This window comes from Camelus bactrianus, chromosome 22 (genome assembly GCF_048773025.1).
Source record: "Camelus bactrianus isolate YW-2024 breed Bactrian camel chromosome 22, ASM4877302v1, whole genome shotgun sequence".
NCBI classification, from domain to species: Eukaryota; Metazoa; Chordata; class Mammalia; order Artiodactyla; family Camelidae; genus Camelus; species Camelus bactrianus.
The window spans coordinates 11645135-11667897 of NC_133560.1; the positions used below are offsets into that span (position 1 = coordinate 11645135).

A 22763-nucleotide genomic window follows, 5' to 3' on the forward strand; every position below is an offset into this window, starting at 1 on the left:
AACTCTTCAAATCATACACCGGTATAGAACTAAGGTACTTAAATATCATAGCCCCAGAAAATGGGAGCCTGGAAAAGCACATTGTGGCTAATTTTTCATTCTCAGAAATGTAAACATGAAATTCCTATGTGGTAGCAGTGAAAGCTCCAACACTCTTAATTATGTGCAAGGAAGAATGAATCTATTCAAGTATGAGGCACACTGTACCATTTCCAGCAACAGCACGAGATGGTTTTGACAGTTATTTTGTGGATACAAATTACACAAGTATAAAAACAATCCCCATAATGATTAAATGCGGTTATGTACATAGGAGAATACCAGTGCAAGTGGTAACATATTTAAATGGTTTGCCTTCATTAAAAAAATTATATATGATATTAAACCATCAATCACTGCTGCGGCACAGGAGTTTAAATGTATTGTCACTGGTTGAAATAAATGACTTGGAGGCTGAATTCCGGCTCGCTCAATATGGTGTCTTTGCTGTTGCGTAGCCACCTAACTCTCTGCTGGTTTGGGCTACATCTGGTGGATTCCATCTCTTTCAATTAATAAGGCGAGTTATGCTATCAATGGATTACATCTTTAAACTGTGCTTAGAGGTAGGAAAACACATGTCCTAGTGGGGAAAAAAAAAAAAAGCCACAAACCCTCTCTGTTTTGTTAACCATTTGGAAGAATATTTGAAGTGCTGATTCTCTGCCCATGTTTAGAATGACCTTTGCTTGTGGAGTTTCAGCAGGGTTATTATATGGCATATAATGATATAATCTTATCTTAGCATTACCATTTAGTTTATCATACAGTAGTCTGTGATCATGCCAGATTTGGTACCTAAAGTCATGACTTGTAGCCTGTACTTCCGAAAATTAACTTTTTTGCTTGTTTTGCAGACATTCATTGACCATCACAAGGTTTTAGGCTCTGCTAGGTGCTGGGACAAGTATCAAGATGGAGGTGATCTTTGGGGGAAAAAAAGGTACTCTGTAAAGACAGGTAATAGGATTATAATTCTAATTTGATGATTTATGAATCAAGAATAAGCTTCTATTTTAAGATTTTTGCTTTAAAGCACCATTTTTTTGTTACAGTTGAAATAGTCATTCAAAATATTTCTATAACAAAAATGAAATAAAAATGGCAAAGACATGGTATATAACAAAGGATCTAGACTAGAATCATCCTTCCGAAGATGGACAGACAAATTATTTTATAATATCACAGATAAAATGCTATTTTAATTTAAAAAACTAGTGTTTTTCTATTTTTAAAGTTATAAGCTGTAACTTTGTAAACTGATCTTCAGGGGTGGCGGTCACAAATTCATCATTTTAAGAGCTTTACTCCCTAGTGGACTTCTCTTAGCTGGATACTTTTGTCCGGCCCTGGTCTTCTTAGATACTCTGATTTGACCCTTAGTAATTAGATTACAGACACAGACACAGACACAGACACACAGACACACAGACACACACACACACTCTCACTTGACCAAAGTGAATTTTACTTTTTGCCTCACACAAGTCTTGTTATTTTGAAAATTAAAAAAAAAAAAATGCTAGGGAGGCGTTAACTGCCTTCCATTGCCTGTTTACTGCACCCCTTTTACATGTAAAGATACAACCCAAATGCGATAAAATGTTTCAGTAAAGGCCTAAACACACAGTCACAAGTAAAAGTAAAACAGTGGCATCCTTTTTAAACAACAAATAAAGTGTGCTTCCAAAATTATCAAAACAGCAGAAAGAAATGCAAATATCACTGCAAATATCACGGGATGGCTGTGAGAAATACAAGGGATCACACATTAAGTAAGAGATTTTAGTTCTGAAATTCTCTAGGATTACAGAATACAGAGGTGGAAAACTGGTAACCAGACATAGTGCCGGCCTGCAGAGTATTTTTATTTTTAATTTTTAATTAGTGGCCAACATTTACAAAACTGCATTTCTGGCTTCTCTTTGTGGGGGAATCTCAATATATCTGGCAACACTGGGCCTTATACCATCTTACAGGGCAGCAATTAGCTGGAGCTGCTTGGAGGCTGACCCCTTTAGACAGGGATGTGCACTTAGCATAGCTTTCTCTCCTGTCTCCCTCAGTCATGCTCCCTGCTTGGCTCTGTGGGCACCTTAGTTTGTGACACCTCAGAAAACGAAAGGTAGAGGGAGAGGGGTGCTCAGAGCAGTCAGCTTCAGACTCGCCATGTCAAAAGCCCTTAAGAATGCCCTTCGATAGAGCCAATGGTACTCAGTGGTAGATGCTTCCTTTAGAAAAGGGACGCTGTTTACAATCAGAAAGAGGTAAAAAGTGACATTCTATACTGATGAAACAGCGGTGGCTCAGGACAAAGCCTAGAGATGTGCTGGGTCTAGGAGATGGATGCAAAACACTTGTTGCTTCCCCAACTTCATTTCACACCTGCTGTATTGATTCTGTCCTAGAAAAATCAGATTAGAGTAAACCTCAAGAGCTACCTCAGACACTGAAGAAAAGTCACAAAGGGACATCATGAGACAGTTATACTATCAGGCTCTGACCTTCTCAAGGATCCAGGCCCTACTTCAAAGTCTGGCTACAGAATTAGTGACTGGGTACGGGTGTGGAATAAGAGAGAGGAAGCTCCGTTAGCTTTGCCTCAGTGATGGGGGGAGTCAAGAGCTTTTCCACACCAGCTGGCAAAGCAACCTCCCCCTCCCTTGCCCGTTGCCTCTTTGGGTCACTGTGCATCTGTTTCATTCCAGCTGCAGCAAAAGTTGAGGTACAGGATGGCTGCTCTAAATCATTCTATCATAAGGATGGCCCCAGTGGGACCTATTGGAAGCTCAACTTGCCTCATTGTAAGTGCTCAAAACATACATACTACTTCAAATTAGCAGCCACCAAGAAACTACAGCCTTGTGGTTAAGCATGTGAACTCTGGAGTTGAACACACCTAGGTTAAAAGTTTAGTTCCTCCATGTATTGACTACGTGACCTTATTGACTACAAGTAACTTGGGAAAGTTACTTAATCTTTTTATGCTTCAGTTTCTGTATCTGTAAAATGGTGCTTGTAACACTACAGTTTCACAGATACCGTGATGATTAAATCAGATTAAACGCATATGTAAACAGATTAAGCTAGTGTCTGCAGTATTTTGTCAAAATTATCTTTTTCCTAGAAATAAAAAGTGCATGCATATATTGCTGTGAAGAAGGCCAAGATCAAGCAGCGTGCGCAAAAAACCCAGTTCTATCATTCCTAGTTTTTACTTGCCTCGTCTAATGACATATCCCTGGCTTCCCTTGAAATCCATGCTGTCATCTGATCCAGCTGTGAATGTTCTTCCAGCCTGTGTTTCTGACATCGATCTACTGCCATACTTCTGGTAATAAAGTTGCGGATCAACCACCCTGAGCTGGTGGGTCAGGAGCATACTTTCTTCTTTTAGGGTTCACTAGAAATGCTTGTAATATCATTAGAAAATCTGGCTAATTTTTTAAGAGGATAAGAGACATGAATGTATTTCATCTGCTTAAGTGTTTCCCACTGTGAGTCTTGCTGAGGTTCTATGTCAGTTAAATACGCGATTGCACTTTCTGTACTTAGTATTATGGAATGGAATCCTAAGTATGAAAGATGTCTTGTATAGTATGTCAAAATGTTGAGCAATATTGTTTCAATCTAAACACAGAAATGAAAAAAGAGCAGATGATTTCCCTTTTGCTGTAATTCACTTTGGGATGCATGTCACGAAGAGCACCATACAAAAGCGATTTTCATTGATTGACTGACTGATTGAGGAAAAGGGTGAATGTTCTTTCCAGTTTACATCCCTACTGAAGTATCTGAAGTATGATTCTTATAACTCCTGACAGCTCTTCACAATTTGTAGTTAAATGCTAGGTTAGCACAAGGGGGAAGGAGGGAATGAGGGAGGGAGGGGAGGGGAGAGAGAAAGAATTAGAACTTTCTTTGGTTTTGAGTATAGCTGACTTGAGTCGCATACTTAAATAGAAGAGGCTAAGATAAATTTAAACCTAAATGTTCTAATTCCTCCATTCAATGTATTTAGATTTTAGAGAACATAATTGCTAATTAAAGTTAATTTCTATAAATAAGTTAATTGAATAATCTAATCAATAATATTGGCCATCACATAATTCTTGTTCTACTTCTGTGTAAGTTGCTACACAGTTTTAATAGAAATTCTGATTCTGAGAAGCATCAGCATCAGTGTCCTACTCTTAAAATCTGAAAAAGAATGAGTCACGTCTTTGACATGCGCCTCTAAGTCTGTAAAACATGCTCTTTCGTTTACCTGTTTGGGCAGATCTTTCTTTCACTCTGTGACACGATGAAATGAACACTGACCTATGAGTTATAGACGCGAACACTTAACGTGACCAAGATTAAACTGAAAAAACTTCACACAGAAATGTTATCTTCCAGATTACTGTAGCAGATCCATGCCTAATCATTGTTACTACTGTCCTGTTCTTAAAATTTTAGTTTATCTTTCTAATGACATAAAAACATGGGAACTTTTTTTTTCCCTTAACATATGTCAACTGGGTTTTTCTCAGTTGTTAACTTAAAGCAATGCTCGTCAGGCAATAATTCTTATTCGAAATAGATTCACTTAATTAAAATAGACCTTCAAATGGACTAAATTTAATGCCTGCAAAGTTAGATTTGTTTGCAAAATATGGTAGATGGCTTATTTGGAGAGTGTTTTTAAAAACACTGAAGATCTAAAGCCACATAGCAGGACATAATCAACACATTTTCAGGTGAAAGGCACTTAAAATGTCTTTCCCAGACAGCTGCAAACAAATGGAAAACCCTTCATGTGGGTTCAGACTTCTGCTGTGGAAGCTCGAGGACATCACTTTCGCAGTTTAGAAATGATACTCTTCATGCAGTTACGTGTCCAGCTATCGGTCCAGGTTGTGGGGGAAAAACAGTTCAAACTAGTAAATAATTGCAGTATCATTGCATCAGTTTAGTTTAAAGAGCTGACAAACCCTCTCTAAACTCCAAGCACAATTAGTCATTAGGGTCTAGTTTTTCAGCACTGTTAAGCAATTTGTAACCCATTCCTTTTAATAGGGTTAGGCATTACTTAACCGACACAGATGCCTTGAAAACTGAAACCTCGAGGTATGAAGCAGCAATCTTGTTCATTACCTTCTGTGATAGGCAAATCATCTATAAAAACAGCATTTAATGGGCAATCAATGGATAATCAATGGCTCACTTCTCATCGGAGTGTGAAAATGAGAACAATCTAATACAAATTCCCTCCGGTAAGAGGCCGAATCTTGGATTCTGCTGCTCTTCAGGGCTGATTTATAAGGTCTTGGAAAGCTGATGTAAACAGATGATCAATGGGACCCATCCTTGCTCATAATAACCCCCAACTGGCCCACTCCCTCTTTTCCAAGTCTATCCCTTCAGGCTATTAGCTCTGTCCAGCTAATTCTTCCCACCACTCCTGCCTGCTGCTTTTACTCTGGCCATCCGTTCAGTCCAGCCGACTCAGAAGTAATTTTATACACAGCAGAGAGCGGGTGGAATTGATTTTTCACTCAGTGCTCAGTTCCCATCTGAATAATTATCAATTTTACTGCCTCATAAAGGGAAGAGTCAAAATTTCAAATCAATTCAAAAGAGCTTTTGAGACGACATAAACTGTGCATAAGAATAGAGGTCAAAGTTGTCAGTGACCTAAGGAGATGATGTCAGATACTACTATACCCAATGGCTGACATCAGAGGCACTCAAGATGATACAACCTAGTGCTAATGCAAATCGTATTTATGCTGACTACCAGAGACCAGTCATTAATATTTAAAATGCTATCTGAAAGCCTACATTCCAAATAAATAGAATGTATTCCACCGTTAATAAAGATATATCACTACTTAGTCATATGCAATAAAGTAAAGGATTACCAAGTATTATTAACACACAGAAATTACTTAAACCAACAAACGCATGGTAATTCGGAATAAAGACAAACTTGATTGTCTTCAGCACAACCACATTACTTATTCTGCACAGTCTGATTGTACATAAGTCTAGGGTCACGGCTATTGATTTTTGCTAAAATTTTCTGCCCACTTAAAAGTTTCTGCCAAAGTTAATGGGAGAATATTGTGATCATGGCTGAGTGCTGGCAGGTGGCAGACTTGTCACTTGTCACGGTGGGGTGGGGGCTGGGTCTGATTCCTGGCCAATCCACGGGTATTTATTTTCTTCCCTGGCTGTATGCTCTAAGAAAAGGCTAGTTCTGTCTTTTCTTTATCAAACACCTGTGGGCTGTGACACACTTCCAACAGTACCAGTGGCTACTGCAGTTGGGTAGGTGAGGAGAGATGCATCCAAATCTCAAAAGAATGTGTATTTTGAAAAGGCATTCCAGGTGAATCTGAGGTCTTTTCCCCACCAACCAGTTCCCTGAGACTCAATGGTGTAAGTGGTAAGGACTTGGGCTTCTGAGCCAAACAGACCTTGGTTCACATTGCACTCCAGACAGTTGATCTCTCTGTGCTTCAGTTTATTCATCTGTAAAATTGGGATGATGATGTCCACATTTCAGGGTTGTTGCGGGAATTGAAACGAGAGACTTCTCTGAAAGTTCTCTCCTCTCGGGACACTCTCTGTCACCACTATATTAATCCAATTATCATATAATTGTTAGTTATCTGTCTCTCTTTCCCACCCGGCAGGAAACATTTTAAGGAGAGAATTTATGTCCTATGGGTCTGAGTGGTTCTTGCACCTTGCACACAGAAAATCTTCAATAAATGTCAGTTACCTTTCTCCTCTTTATCACCAACATGTTGTAACAATTCCAGGGTCATACCAAAGCCCTTTGCTTATTTATACAAAATCTTAATCACAATCTTCTCTGCCAGGAAAACAACTGGTTAACTGAAACATCATCACAAATAAAGTTTACCTAATTTCATTTAAATATTAGCAAAAAATGGCAGCTAGGAAGAAAACCTCTTCCATGGCTGTCTTATTCATTTTCCTCATTTATTTACTCAGACTGACATTTTCTGCTGATTGCAGGCGACTTATTTGCTGACTAATGACATGCTAACGTGTTTACATTTGCAAACCACAGATTACTGTGGAGATAATTTGGCAAAATAAAACAACTGGAAGCAGTACAAAGAGATCATTTTCCAAATTTAGTAGAATTGGAAAATATCATAGTGATGGTATCTCCACAGCAAAATGGTATTATTCTCTTTGAAATGTTTCTGGCATATATATTTGTTTTTATGCATGCTGTTACTGTGGTTTGCAGAAGTGAGTATTTAAAAAACAATATTAAACTTGGACATAATTCATATTAGCTAGTCAGAAAACACATTTAAAAATAAACAAATTGTGCCTTTATTACTTATTACTTAAATGCTCTTCGGAGTATGACCTATCTGAACCTTGATTTCTCATCTGAAAATGGGGAAAATGATATTATAAATGAAAGTCCCCAGCAAGTTGCCTGGCACAGACCAGAAGCCCAGCAAATGGCAGTTTCCCAACATACCAGTGTATTCACAAGGCTAACCTAAGATGATATCATTAGAGGCTCCAGGAAGGAAATCCGAGGTTCACTGTTTTGACTGTTTCTAGTCCCAGCTTCGCCTTTTATTTCTTTTGTCTCTTGAGGCGCTATCCTCTTTTTGAATTCTAGCTTCACTGAAGTGAGATGAATGACTCAGAGATTTTTTGAGGGTGGGTAATTGTGAGGCCAGCGTACTACCCTACCTTCTGGGAAAATACTCCTAGAGATTAACGGGTACAGTCTTGGCAAGACCAGTTGCTCTAGGAGATATTCAGAGACCAGGTTGGCTTTTGGGAAACTCTCATCTGTTAAACCAGATCACCAACCACCAGTTACCTGCTGCAGGACATCTGGATTTTGCTGCATAAAATGTAACAGTCTCTGACCGGCCTGCGTAGCCTCTCGGCATCGAAGTGGCTTCTTGCCCTCTTTTGCTATGTGCTTGAAGAGGTAAGTCACGATGTAGTCTAAACTGGTACAGCAGCTGGAGGAGACAACTGTATCTGTGTGAACAACAAATGAAGATTCACTTGCATTAGTCAAGTGTTTCATCTGATGACAATGCCGCAATTAAAAAAAAACAAAACACAACACTTTCTGGTTTCAAAGCACGTTGATTAAACTATAAATTCCTTGACGGCAGGGATTTTTGCCTTGTTTATCTCTTAAAACCTTACGTCCACAACAGGATCTGGCATAGAGACGTGTCAGGAATTAAATGATTCCTGGACTGGATTGGACAGAATTTTTCTTATGTGACCTTAATGACCCTCTGTTCAATTCAAGTGACTTTATTAAATACTGACTTGGTGCAAAATGCTCTGCTTCAGGTGAAACTGGGCGTAAACTTGGTGCAAAGTACTTTGCTTCAGTGGAAACCCCCACCCTGGTGTCAACAAACTCATGTACGGAAGCCACTGTAGCCCAATGCTGTGTAAAAATGAGTGACACGCTGCTGTGAGAGTTTTGAGGGAGACACTGCATTTGGATGAGGATCAAGGTGAGTTTGGTGAAGGAGGCAGCGTATGAGATGGGCTTGGAAAAGTTATTCCAGTTAAACATAAGGAAGGACATTTTTTCACACAGAGAGATTAGCACAACGCACATAATATGGTGAAAAGGTATGGATTTTGAAGCCAGACAAAAATCTGGTTTCAAATTCCATCTTTTCCAATTACTTGCTGTGTTGTTACTATGATAGAGCCAATTAACCTTTCTGATCATTTATAAAATACCTTGCAGAGGGGAATAAGAAAATAACTAGAAATTCTCATGGTAAAAAAACTGATAGTTATTGTGAGCTTATGTTTGGTTAGAAGACAAATGACCTAGAGGGTAATATGTGAAATAAGTCAGACAGAGAAAGATAAATACCATATGATTTCCCTTGTACGTGAAATCTAAAGAATAAAACAAAGGAACAAACACAACAAAAGAGAAACAGAGTCACAGATACAAAGAACAAACAGGTGGTTGCCAGAGGACAGAGGAGCAGGGGGGGATGAGAGAAATAGGTGAGGAAGATTAAGAGGTACAAACTTCCAGTTGCAAAGTATATGAGTCATGGGTATGAAGTGCAGTGTGGGGAACACAGCCAATAATAGTATCTTAGTACGGTGACAGATGGTAACTAGACTTACCATAGTGATCATTTTGTAATGTATAGAAATATCAAATGACTATGTTGGGCACCAGGAATCAACATAGTGTTGCAGGTCAATTATACTTCAAAAACAAAGAAACTCATAAAAAAAGAGATCAGACTTGTGGATACCAGAGGCAGGGGTTAGTGGGAAGGGGAACTGGATGAAGGCAGTCAAAAGGTTATAGTTCCAGTTGTAAGATAAGTAAGTATTGGGAATGTAATGTACAACATGATAAATATAACTAATACTGCAGTATGTTATATGAAAGTTGTTCAGAGTAAATCCTAAGAATACTCATCAAAAGGAAAAAAAAAACTTTTCTTTTAAAAAACATTTTGTATCTATATGAGATGATGCGTGTTCACTAAACTTACTGTGGCGATCATTTCATGAGTCAAATCACATTGCACACCTTAAATTTGTAAAGTGCTATATGTCAATTATAGCTCAATAAAACTGGAAAGGAAAAAATAAACGGGGGTAGTTATTACCAATTTGCCCTCAAGGTGAAAAGAGGGGGCATATTCACATTTGAGTGAAAGAATGTGTAGAAGAATCATAAGAGAGAAGGCTGACAAAAAAGCCTGGGCATCCAGTGGTGGGCTGAGACATACACATTTAATTTGAAAGGCAACAGAGGTGTTATTGAATGTCTTTTTTCAGCAAGTAAGTGACATGATTTCTTTGTATGCTAAAAATCATTTCATCTACTTCTACTAATCACTTCTGTATATAGTGGGTGCTCTTATTTGCATTTTTCAGGTGAGAAAAATGAAGCTCAGAGATAATTAGCTTATCTAAAGTTCATGGTTTTGATTCAGAGCATGACAATGGCCAGATTTTTTGGCTAATGGCAACATATGGACATGATTCTGGGGAGTTTATGATTAATAACAGAAACAGACAAACCACTGAAAACATGATGGGCACTTAAGAAATGGCAAATACAGTAGACTCGGAAGAGACGGAGAGAGTAGGGCTGGGGAGCAGACTATACACTGTAAAGGCAACAGTTACTTTCTTACTCATCTCATCTCAGAGGTTCTGAGACAGGTGTGCCTGTGATGGAGGTGAAGTATTAGTTGAGTTAATTAAAGAATGGGTAGGCAAAGCTAATCTGAGAAAAATTTTTTTTAAGCCTTGAGTTTTGTTTAGTAATAACACTAGAATCAATATAATACAATAGTTTAAAAACTTTAGCATACATTGTTTTAGAGAGAAATGACATAGAAAATGGAAGGTTTGGGGGCAAGTTTTTAAACACAGACAGACGAATGCATTTAAAATAGAGGATAATTGTAGCTGATGCAGGATCATGAGGGTTTGGATGAAGTCTAAAAGATGAGCATGGACGATAGTTTTGGGAAATTGTGGAGCTACAGGCTTCTAAGAAAGGAGCTTTTATTTCCTCCTAAAGCTGTGGCATTTGCTTGATTGACTGATTCTCTCCCCCCACTAACTGGGTTACTGTGCAGAAAAGGATGGTTTGGTTTTATAATCCTGGAAGGTAATATATAATGTAGTGGAAAATCTTTAGGCTTAAGAGTCAGGCACAGACTTGTTGAGCCTGTTTGCTTCTCTCTTTTCCTTCACATTTCTATCTTTGAAGTCCCAAACATGAAAGTAAATGGATTAAGTAACTTAACATGCACAAAAAGGAAGCAAGTAGGAAACAGATATGATTCCCCACACCAGTGGAGAGCAATATGCTATCAATCATACAAAAATTATAAAGACTTCACATAGATTTGGTGACCACATGCCACGCAGGTTGCATTAAAAGGTTCCAATCTACTGAGTCAGCTATGAAAAAGCCAGGTAAACACTTTAGACATGAAGGTTGGAGCATACATCCTTGCAATAAAAGCACGAAGAAGAGCTTCCATTATGGCTGATTTATGGTTGGGGGCTTTGAAAAGGATGAATGTTATTTCAGGGTAGACTGAAAAGTGTGGAATCATAAGGATCATGGGCCGTTTTATCGAAAACAGAATGAATAGTGCTGAGGATTATGTATTATTATTGGTTTTCTTTATTTGCAGCTCAAGCAATTGTGTGAGATTCAAACAGTGAACACTCTCCTGATATAGAAGGATGGGCAGAAGTCATGAATTTTCATATTTTGCTCTAGTTCTTGGTGTTTAGAATTTTTTCACTCATGATAGACAATTTTAGATAGAATTTTTAAGCCTAATAGGCACTTTGTCCTTTTTAGCAACTTGTTTGGCACTGAAAACAACCAAATACTCCTTTTCTCCTACAACTGGTCTCCATAGGAAGCATTCACAGCCTTCTTGCTCACTAAGACCCAACACAGAGAGCTGTTCTGAAAAGTTAACTGTACGGGAAAGATTTGCTCAACTGAGAGTCAGAATAATGATAATGGAGCTGAGAAGAAATTTGGCTTTGACTCACAATTTCTTACCAGAGCAGAGGGGAGGAGGAAGGTCTTGGAAAAATAGTGTGAAAGGCAATTTCAGAAACAAAAGGCATATTTGGCTGGTATGGTCATTTAGGTTTGAATCTGTATTTTCTAGATGTTTGACTATATGAAGATTCAATTTGCACCTCTGTAAAGTGTGCTTAATACTACCTACTTTGCAAGGTGTTTTGAGAGATTAATGAGAGAAAGTGGGTAAAGACTGTAACACAGTGCCCAACATTAGGTTTCCCTCTTTTCACTTCCTGTTTGTTTTCCTGGCTACTTCAATCCCTAAACACCAACTCTGGCCTCCCATTTAGCTAACTCACAGCTCTCTTCTCTCTTTAGCATGTTTTTGGTGGGAGAAACTAATGTACAAGGTCTCTAAGTTTCTAAGTATTTCCTGATTGCTTTACTCCTATATTATATTTATAATATTTATTCTATCCAATTCAAGTATGTGTTCAAAATAACATACTCTCTTTATTAATAATGAACATTTTACTCATAGTCAACTTGAGGGGGAAATTTCTGGTGGTTTCCAGTTGGTTCAGTTTTTCACTTGCCTCCGCCTTTCCTTGTTTTGCCTTTTGTGCCATCCTTTGCTTTCTTGGAACGCACCCCCATCCCTGATACATCAGTCTTCAGAGCCTCCCCTGATCACTTCTTCTACAAAAGCCAGACAAACATTCCCTATTCACTATCTTATTTTACGTTTCTGTTAAGCACTTACCATGACTGGACAATTTCCTGTGTGTGTGTGTGTTTACTGTTTATCTCTCCTTATTAGAATGAAACCTTCACATGAGTAGAGAACTCATCTGTCTTGTTCTCTTCAGTACTGCCAAGGTCTAGAATGGTACCTGGTACCTAGCATGTGCATAACCGATATTTATTAAATGAATGAGTTGAGAGTCATTCTTAAGAGCAGCTTTTTTGTAAGCTCTGTGTTTGGTCTCTGTATGTAAGACTATGGCGGTAGGTGGTGGTGGTGGTGGACGGGTGATTAAAATGATGGAGAATACAATCACTTTTCTCATTTGCCTGTCTGTTTTCCCAAATTATAGAGGGCCAGAAACTAAAAATGGTAGTGAATGATTAATGAAAAAAATTTAATATCACGTTAAGCCTATTAGGCAAGTCACTACTCTATCACTGATTCAACTTTTTTGTACCTCCCTCTCATTTTTCCTGCTGAGGCTACAATGGAACTGAAACCTGCTTGTAACCCAAATACTACCTATAAATGTATCTTTGCAAATGTATCATCGTTGGAAAAGGAGAAACCCAAGTGGTTACTTTCAATAATCTAAATAATCCTCTGCCTTGAAGACACAGGGCACAATTCACCTGTGACCTTTATGATGTGGATCTGGCAGGGTGGCGAGGTGAAAAGGAATGGGCTTTAGAGTTGGAAAGACTCCTAGATCAGGCACTTATTAGTTGTATGACCTTAGGCAAGCAGTTTCACCTCTCCGGGCAACAGCTTACTCATCTGTATAATGAAAATAGTATTACCTAATTAATTCATTCAATAAATATTTATTAAGTACTTACTACATGTTAGGCACTAGGGAAAAAGTGGTCATTAAGACACTGTTCCTGTCAAGTAGGAAGCGTACAGTCAAGTAGGAAATAAGGCCAAGCGGTGCTATTCGCGTATTTAACCCAGTTTTGGTTTGCAGAGTGGTTCTGAGAATGAGATGAGTGAAGGACACATATGAAAACACCTATGACAGCATCAGGCGGAGCGTGTGTACATGGTCATACCCTTAATAAGTGGCAGCCCTGGACTTAAGCCCAAGTTCAGTGTTCCCTCTATAATGCCACTTTGTCAAGACTCCTTTGAGAGCCTTGTTAAAATGCAGATTCCAGGCCTAAGATCACACTTCGAGAACAACATAGCCATCTGCAACTAATTCAAATTCTTCAGGTATTACTATGATATGAGATGGAAGAATGTCAAGACAAACTAATAATCAAAGACAAGACTTCAGGTTTTGTCCATGAAGGATTAACTGCCATGAGAATTTTTCCTTCTCCCATAAACAACCAGAAAACAGGACAAAATATATGAAACGTTTTTCAATTACTGCACAAGAAGCAGTACAGGACTATTAAACCAGAGAGGAGGGAAACAAATGAGGTAACTGCTCAAGCTCACTGCTCATCGCAGTTTCTAGGCTACAGTCCAGGAAGGGAGAACACAAGGAAAGCCACGTGGTCTCACTGAGTTGAAGAGAAACAGCTGGGATTTGGGGAGAACAAGGCAGCAGCTAGAACTTGTGGGACAGAGTACCAGTGAGTGGAACTATACAAGGAGAGAGTTCCGGAGATCTGCACCTCCAGTCTTTGAACAATGTAACAGGGGATTTCCAGAAGGAAGGGAGACAGAGGGAGAGAGGTAGACTGCAATTATTTGAATGCAATATATGATTATACTATTTGAAGGTGTAGATTGTAAGCCCTAGAAAAACCACTAAAAATAAATAAGTATGGCAAATAAACTCATAGGGGATATAAAAAACATAAAAGACATTAAATTAATCCAAACCAAAAGAAGGCAGAAAAAAAGGACCAAAGCCCAAATAGGATAAAGAAAAAACAAACAGCAATATTGTAGATTTAAACTCAAATATACAGATAGTTACATTAAATGTAAATGGCTGAAACACTGTTTAGAAGGCAGAGATAATCGGATTTGACATAAAAATATGACCCAATTATATGCTGTATGTTAGGCAAATATATCCACATCCTAATACCCAGAACCCATAAAGGAGTTAGGTTACACAGCAAAGAATAATTAAGTTTGCAGACGAATTAAGGTTGCTAATCAGTTGAACTAAAAATAGGGACATTAACCTGGATTATCTGGGGGGCCCAAGGTGAGTGTAAGAGAGAGGCAGGAGACGTCAGAATCAACGGGAGATGTTTCTAAGAATGGTCAGAGATATTCGGCGTTGCTATGATTTGAAGATAGAGGACAGGAGCTGGTCTCCAGAGGCTGGAGGAGGCAAGGAAACAGACTTGCTCTTAGAAAGGAGCACAGCTCTGCTCACACCTTGATTTCGGCCTGATGAGACCCATGTCAGATCTATGATCTAAAGAACTACAGGACAGTACATTTACATTGTTTTAAGCCACCAAGCTCATAAACATTTGTTACAACAGCAACAGAAAATATCTGCTGTCTACCCAAAATGAACTTTAAATACAGAGACACAGAAAGATTAAAAGTGAAATGGTGGGAAAGAGGCTAACTCTAATCAAAAGAAATCTGGAGAGGCTAGTAATATCAGACAAAGTAGATTTCAGAGGAAGGAATAGTACCAGAGATAAACAAGGTCATTTCATAATGATAAAGGGGTAAGTTAATCAAGGGAACATAACATTCCTAAATATTTATGCATTTAATAACAGAGCTTCAAAATACTTTATACAAAAACTGACAGAGCTGAAAGGAGGAATGGGCCAATCTATAATTAAAGTCAGAGGCTTCAGCACTTCTCCCTTGGTAATTCATAGGACAAGAAGAAAACAAACAGACAAAAACCAATAAAAATACAGAAAATCTGAACATTATCAATTAATTTAGACCTGACATTTAGAGAATGCTCTTTCCAACAACAGTAGAATACACATTCATTTCAAATTCCCCATGGAACATTCGCCAAATATAATGAACCAAAAAAAGATTCAATAAATAAAAAAGTTCTAATAGTCACTGAGTATATTCTGTGACTACAATGGAATTAAACTAGAATTAATAAAAAAAGATTAAAAGTTAAACCTTGTGTTTCTACGTAAGAACTCATTGGTGAAAGAAGAAATTATCTCAGCAATTAGAAAATATTTTTAAACTGAATGGAAAAGAATCCCCAAATATACAAAAATTTTGTGAATTGCAGCCACTGTAGTGCTTAAAGCATTAAATGTGTATATTAGAAAAGCAAAAAAAAGTCCAAGATCAGCAATCTAAGCTGTAGTCTACCTGAAAAAGCTACAAAAGGAAAAGCAAATAAACTGAAGGAAGGAAATTATAATGATCATACATGAAATCAATGAAACAAGAAACGGAAAAATAATAGAGAAATCACTGAAAACTGAAAGCTGGTTCTTTGCATAAAACTGATAAACCTAGAGCCAGAATGATCAAAAGAAAAAAAAAAAAAAAAAAAAAAGAAAAGAAAAAGAAGACCTTGCCAACATCAGGGATGAAAGAGGGAACATCACTAGAGATTCTACAGAACTCACATTGTATAGCAAGAAGATATTATGGATGATTTTATGTCACTAATGTCAGATGAACTTTAGATGAAATGGGCAAGTTCCTTTAAAGACGCAAATACTACTCAAGATGTAATAGGTAACTGGAATAGTCCTATGTCCACTATGGAAATTTAATTTGTAGTTAATAACCTTCTAATAAAGCAAAATCTAGGCCTAATGGCTTCACTAGGGAATTCTATCAAACATTTAAGGAAGAAATGATAACAATTCTACACAAACTTTTTAAGAAAATAGGAGAGGAGGGAACATTTTCAAACTCATTTTATAAAGGCCCCAGTCCAACATTAAGAAAAGGCAAAGAGATAAGAAGAACAGAAAACTATAAAGGAAGGACTACAGAAGAACACGTCAATAGCTGTCATGAACATAAATGTAAAAAATATGTACTAAAGTTTTAGAAAGTTGAATCCAGTAATATGTAAGAAGAATGATCCATTGTAACCAAGTGTGGAATGCAAGGTTGTTTTAACATTCAACTATCCATCAATGTGATGATTAACATTGTGTAATGCATTAATAGACCAAAAAAGGTAAACCACATGATCACCTCAGTATATGTTGAAAAAGAATTCGATAAAATTCAACACCCATTCATGATAACACTCTCAGAAAACTACAAGAGAAGTGAATTTCCTTAACAAGATAAAGAATATCTATGAAAAACCTAGAATTAACATTACGCTGAATGGTGAAAGAATGAATACTTCCTGCGTAACTCTGGAGACAAGGAAAGAACGTTTGCTACTATCACTTCCAATTAACATTGCCCTGTAGGTCCTAGCCAGTGTGATAAAGAAGAAAAAAAAAGAAGTCACAGATTGGAAAGGAAGAGGTAAAACTACATTTGCAGACACATCTATGTAGAAAATCTTAAGAAATTAACAAAAGGCTATCAGGAGTAATAAGCAAATTTAGCCAGGTTACAGGTTACACGGTCAACATACTAAAAAATCAACCGCAACTCTACATGGCAGCAAAAACAATAGAAATTGAAATTCAATATAATTTACAATAGCATAAAAACAAAATATGTATAAATATAACAACATATGGTTAAGGCTTATACATTTAAAACTACAAAAGTGCGCTTGAGAAAAGTTAAAGAAGATCTAAATAAATGGACAGGTATGGCATTTTCAGGAACTGAACACTCAGTATTGCTAAGACGTCAAGTCTCCCCAAATTGGACTACAGATTCAATGCAACCTAATATATATTTCTTTGCTCATTTTTTTTTCCTAACAAGAGAAACTGACAAGGTGACTAATACTTGTAAAAAATGCAGAGGACCCAGAATAGCCAAGACAATTTTAAAAGAGAAAAACAAAACTAGAGGGCTACACTACCTGACTTTAAGACTTACTATAAAGTTAGGACAGTATAGAAGTGGCACAAAGTAATCTACTAGATAAAGGATGTTCTTCAACAAAAGAAGCTAGAACAACTGAATACTCATGTTAAAAAGAAAAAAGAATCCTGGCTTTTATCTCATAATACAAAAAATATATTGAAATGGATCATAGACCTAAACGTGAGAAATGAAACTATAAAACTTTTAGAAGAAAATATAGAAAAAACCTTTATGGTCTTGGGTTAAAAAGCAAAGATTTCTTAGGATAGGACCCAAAAGACATGAACTGTAGGAAAAAATAATAATAAGTTGGGCTTCCTAAAAATTGAAAACTTTCGCTCTTCAGAAGATACTATCAAGAAAATAAAAAAGACAAGCCAAGGCTGAAAAAATAGTTGTAGAACATATACCTGATAAAAGAGCTGTATCTAGAATAAACAACAAACTCTTCTAAGATAAAGAACCCAGCTAAAAAAAAAAAAACGGGTAGAAGGTTTGAAAAAATACTTCATGAAGAAGATACTTGAATGGCAAATAAGCATGAAAAGATGCTCAAATCATCATTCATTAGTGAAATGCAAATTAAACCATAAGAAGATTCCATTTCCCCCTCACGAGGATGGCTAATATTTAAAAGACTCATAATAGCAAGTGTTAGAGAAGATATGGGGCAACTGGGGCCCTCATACATTGTTGGGGGGAGCAAAATGGTACAATCACTTTGGGAACCAGTTTGGCAGTTTTTTATAATTTAAAATATACACTTAGCATACAACCCAGAAATTCCATGCTGGTATTTACCTAAGAGAAATAATATTTGTCCACAGAAAGACTTGTACATGAATGTTCACAGTAGCATTATTCAAAATAACCAAATAATGGAAACCACCAAAATGTTATCTATCAGCTGGTGAATATATAAACAAATGTGGAAATCCATACAATGGAATAATACTCAGCAATAGAAAGAAAAAAACTTTAACTGATTTGCAAAACAGCATGGATTAATCTCAAAGGTATTATGCTAAATGAAAAAGGCCAGACACAAACGGCTATAAGTTATATGATTCCACTTATATGAAATTCTGGAAAAGGCAAAGTATAGTGAGAGAAAGTAGACAGTAGTTCCTTGGGGCTGAGACTGGGGGAAGGGATTGATTCATAGGGGTCACAAGGGAGCTTTCTGTGGTGATGAAAATGTTCTGTATCTTGCTGAGGTGGTTCATGACTGTGTACATACATTTGTCAGGACTCATTGAACTGTTCACTTAAAATCAATGATTTTTACAGTGTGTAAATCATACCTTAATAAAGTTGATTAAAAAATAAACTATCTAAATATGAAAAAAGAGCATTTCCTCTCTTGCAAGTAATAGTCAAAAAATAATCTTTCGGTTTGGGTACACAAATCTCTCCCCGCTTTGTAGGACAATCATCTCAACAAACACATACATTGAGAGACCACAATCAAGTTTTTCCTCTGAAAACAATGTTCTCCATGATACTGACCAAGAGTCGTGAGTCCCTCTGAGATGGATGTGAGAACATACAGGAGAACGGGAGGCTCTAAGTTGGTGATGAAGCTCATGTGGTCCTGGGTGAGACATTCCAGGAGTGGATAATAAGACTGGCTCAGTTTCCTATATTGCTGTAACAGAAATACTAAGTGTCAGGCCACAGGAAAGTAAAAGACAGTTAAAGTCCAGTGAAAATTGCTATTTATAATACTGGATATTATAGCCTTACTTAAACATACATGAAATAAACATAAATACATAATCACAGATACATAAAATAAATATATGGAACAAATGACATAATGATTCTCAATTCAGTATTTAAAAGGGTTTTAATAAGAATCTCTTGATCTCTAGAAATCCTAATTTGAAGCTACAGCACAGCATAGTATGTAATTTCAATTTTGCCTTATACGGTTAACAATCAAAATGCAAGTAAAATCTCTGTAGTGTGGAATTTAGAAGACTGAATTACTTTTCTGAACTGGAATATGGTAACACTGAACTGTATTTAATAGTGGTTAGGCAACCTTTTTTTTTAACACAAAGAAATTTGCTGATTATTATAATAGGATTTGGCATTGCAGTCTGCCGTATTTATGCAATGTCAACCAATCTAACTAAATCATAACTTGGTAAATAGTTTAGTATTTACCATACATTATAGGTAAAAGGTAAGTGCATGAGGAAGATACCTGGAAAACCTCAAATGAAACTCAAACCAATACCAAAGAAGTACAGTAAACCAGAGCAGTATTTATTAAAGTGAGATTAAGACTACCTCCGTAAGAATCACATGGGGTGCTTGTTAAAAATGTGGTTTTCTGATCTCCACTCCAGACTCAGAAAACAAAAGCCTCTGCAATGAGTTCTTGAAATGTGCATTTAAAAAATGCACACTAAGGGAGTCCTAAGCACTCTCTATTTTGAGATTACTGAGTTAGAGGTTTGCTTGTCTGTTAGAAGAAGAGAAATTCCTAGAACCCAGGTTTGTTTTGGGTGGACCTCAACAGTAATGAAGAGCTCCCTCAATGAGGTGTCTAAAACACATGGCTGATCGACTCAAGTTTCTTCTTTGTAATTTCTGTCGTACAGGCAGCCTTCAATGTGCATTCCATTCTATTGCAGAGGCTTGACAACTTTGGCTTGAGATGTGGTTCTATTAAGACCAGCTTAGAAAGTTGGAAGAGGGTGCCATTAGTCTGTTGGAATGTCAAGGAGCATTTCTAACAGGCTGACTAATGAAGGCCCCCCAGATCTGACTTGTAACCTTGGGCTGGGAGGGGGTGAGAAAGCCCGAACCAATCCTGAGCATGAATTTGGCTGTGTTACTGAAGTAATTACTGTAACCACATTGGGCATATATTAGCTTTTGTGTAATCAGGCGGAGATGTTTTTAAAAAAGTCTGATAATGACACAGCTCACTGGAGGAGCCTGGAAATTTGAATTTCCAACAAGCAGCCCAGGTGATTCTGATGGGCTTCAAAGTCTGAAACCATTGACATAAATCATAGAAACTAGATGGCAGAGTAGAAAAGGGACCTGGAGATCACTTTGTTTAATTTACTCATTTTAAAGGTGAGGAAATTGAAGCCTGGAGAAATAGAGAAGGTGATTTATTCAAGGTAAATGACTGGTGAGTGGCAGAGCAGAGACCGTACACCAGGCTGCTCAACCTTCAGGTTAGCACTCTGTCCACCACACCACAATTCTAATGGAAAGGAAGGCCAAACAGCTTGGGAAGTAGAGCCGAAATGAAGCCAGAAGATCCCACAGCCCATTCTGCATGTTTTGCCTTAGGAAACACAGACCTTTTTTTGAATTATGAGCACAGCTGTAAGCAATGTGTTGAAATGGCTAATTATATGTTCTCTAGATAGAGAGCCTGGAACACTCTAGATGACCGATTTGTCAAAGGTGGTAGCTGCAGTTTTAAAAACTGCACATTTAATACCACTACAGTTGTTCAAATTCTTTAAGTTAAATCAAGATGCCGTCCTAAAACATAAAATATTCTGGTGCTGTTCTAACTCCCCGGGCTTTGTTATAACAATTCCAAGCTTGTGGTGGTGTTACTTCACATTTCACGCAAAGACTCCCATGATGCATGATTGCTTACTAGCAAGTCACTGTGGGACACTGACAGCAGCATTTTGACAAAGGCCTGGAGTACATTGTCAAAATGGTTGTCCCCATACAACTTGAAGACGCCAAAGCTGACATAATTTCCACACAAGGCAGATTTGAGAGCTGAATAGCAGATGGAGATGCCCTTGAGTTTCATTGGATAAATCTGATCTTTTGAGAGGCTCCCAAGGGATAGGATCTGATTACCTGTGTTAGGGTAAAAGCAGAAAGACAAAGCGGTATAAGCAGATGTAATTCAAAGCAGTTATGAGGCACATTATTTAACATTTTCACTTCACTGCTAATGGTCACTTCCTCCTAACGGTGTTCCAAGAATTAGACTATCCATGTAATGAAAAATATAAACACATAAGCCAGTTTACCTGGGAGTACAAATGGCCCAAGGAAAACCAGTCAACGGTACTGGAAAACTTTTATATTTTTATCTGAATGGTAATTACATGAATATATATGTATATACATGGAAATTCAGTGAGTTGTACTCTTAAGATTAGTTCACTTTATGTACTTTAATACATATATTATCTCCTTTTCAATAAGACGTTTAAAAAAAAGTAGGAGTAAATAACTAAATTGAGGAAAAAAGATAACTTAGGCAGAGATAATAAGTTACTCTAAGTTGTGGGGTGAATTTTCAGCCTTTTCACATGAAATTCATATTGAGTTACTTCACTCTTAGGAGTCTCACAGATTTCATACATGAATTAAATGAAATAAGACACATAAGAAGTTCTTGGTACAGTGCACAGTAACTGTTACTTCTTTTTCTCCTTAGATCCTTTTTCAGAAAATCTAAAGAGATGATTGTTTACAAACTGTATTTAAATTCTATGTTTGACCATCAAAAGACAAAGAAATGTTTATGTAATCACCTTACAATTTTTTTGTAGTTAGCATTTATAACCAACAATTTCTCTTCCTGAAATGTGTGCTAATAAGGCACGTTACCAGGCAATACCCAAGGATGCTTTTTAAAAAATTATAACGTCGTACATGTTTCTTAGCTCTGCTTCTCCCTGTTCAAGCCTGAGTACTGCTTCTAAAACTGCATCTAAATTCAATTTACAAAATTCAGAAGTATATTGTGGTTTTGTACTGTGTCAATTGGGCTAAACAAAAATTACATTTCCCAGAACTCATTTTGCTGTGCGGTTGTGGGCTAGAATTGAACAAAAGAGAAATCTGTATGAGATTTGGAAGGTGGAAGTGAAGTAGCAGCCATGACTTTCTGAAGGTAGTTGTGATTAGAGGTGTGAGAAAAAGATGTAGAAATATTTTTAGGTTTCTGTTTGTCCTTGTTCTTTCCTGCTCTGTGCCTAGAACTACAAGTCCTGTTGACCAATAACCCCAAGTCTATCACCAAGTGCTTGGCAGCAAAAAGAGAGCAGCAGCTGTGCAGAGGCAACAGTCTTCCACTGACTTCTATGCTTCCACACCACTCCCTCCTCTCACCCTGCATCCTTTCATGGTCCCACTCCAGCAGGTGGATGTCTCTAGCTTTCAGGTTTCCCTGCAAGCTCCAACTTGTCCATCCGTGCCATTGTTTCAGGAGGGCTGACTGAGGATTTTTTTTTTTCCTGAACTTCTAACTCTATTTCCCCATCTTTGCCCAAGGTTATATAAGGTTTAATACCTAAAATAAATCCCCTATTCCATAAGTGACAGTGTTTTTCCCTGTTTGAATCCCGACTGATATGCATATTATGGTAACCACATGTTTACTAAGAGATTAAGGACCAATAATTCTAGCAGAGCATGAAACACAGGTTCAGCCCAGGGTGAAGGTTTTCTCCTCTTTATCTGCCTTAATAAAAC

General features: G+C 37.4%; 1 protein-coding gene across 9 annotated transcripts in view; it reads right to left on the reverse strand.

Annotated features, from left to right (window-relative positions):
* The window catches only part of RANBP17 (RAN binding protein 17), a 276475-nt gene that overhangs the window by 20335 nt on the left and 233377 nt on the right, over positions 1–22763 (reverse strand). For 8 of the 9 annotated variants that reach the window (XR_012501577.1, XR_012501580.1, XR_012501579.1 and 5 more), the window contains 3 exons: positions 20920–21134; positions 18792–18930; positions 7907–8073 (listed from right to left, as the gene is read on the reverse strand). Coding sequence is in view for 4 of the 9 variants with exons in the window: in XM_074350303.1 (XP_074206404.1) it covers positions 7907–8073; positions 18792–18930; positions 20920–21134 (521 nt within the window). In the remaining 5 variants the exon portion in view is untranslated. Of the gene's footprint in view, positions 1–7906; positions 8074–18791; positions 18931–20919; positions 21135–22763 lie in introns of those variants that run through there. The other variant, XM_074350306.1, reaches the window with a different exon arrangement.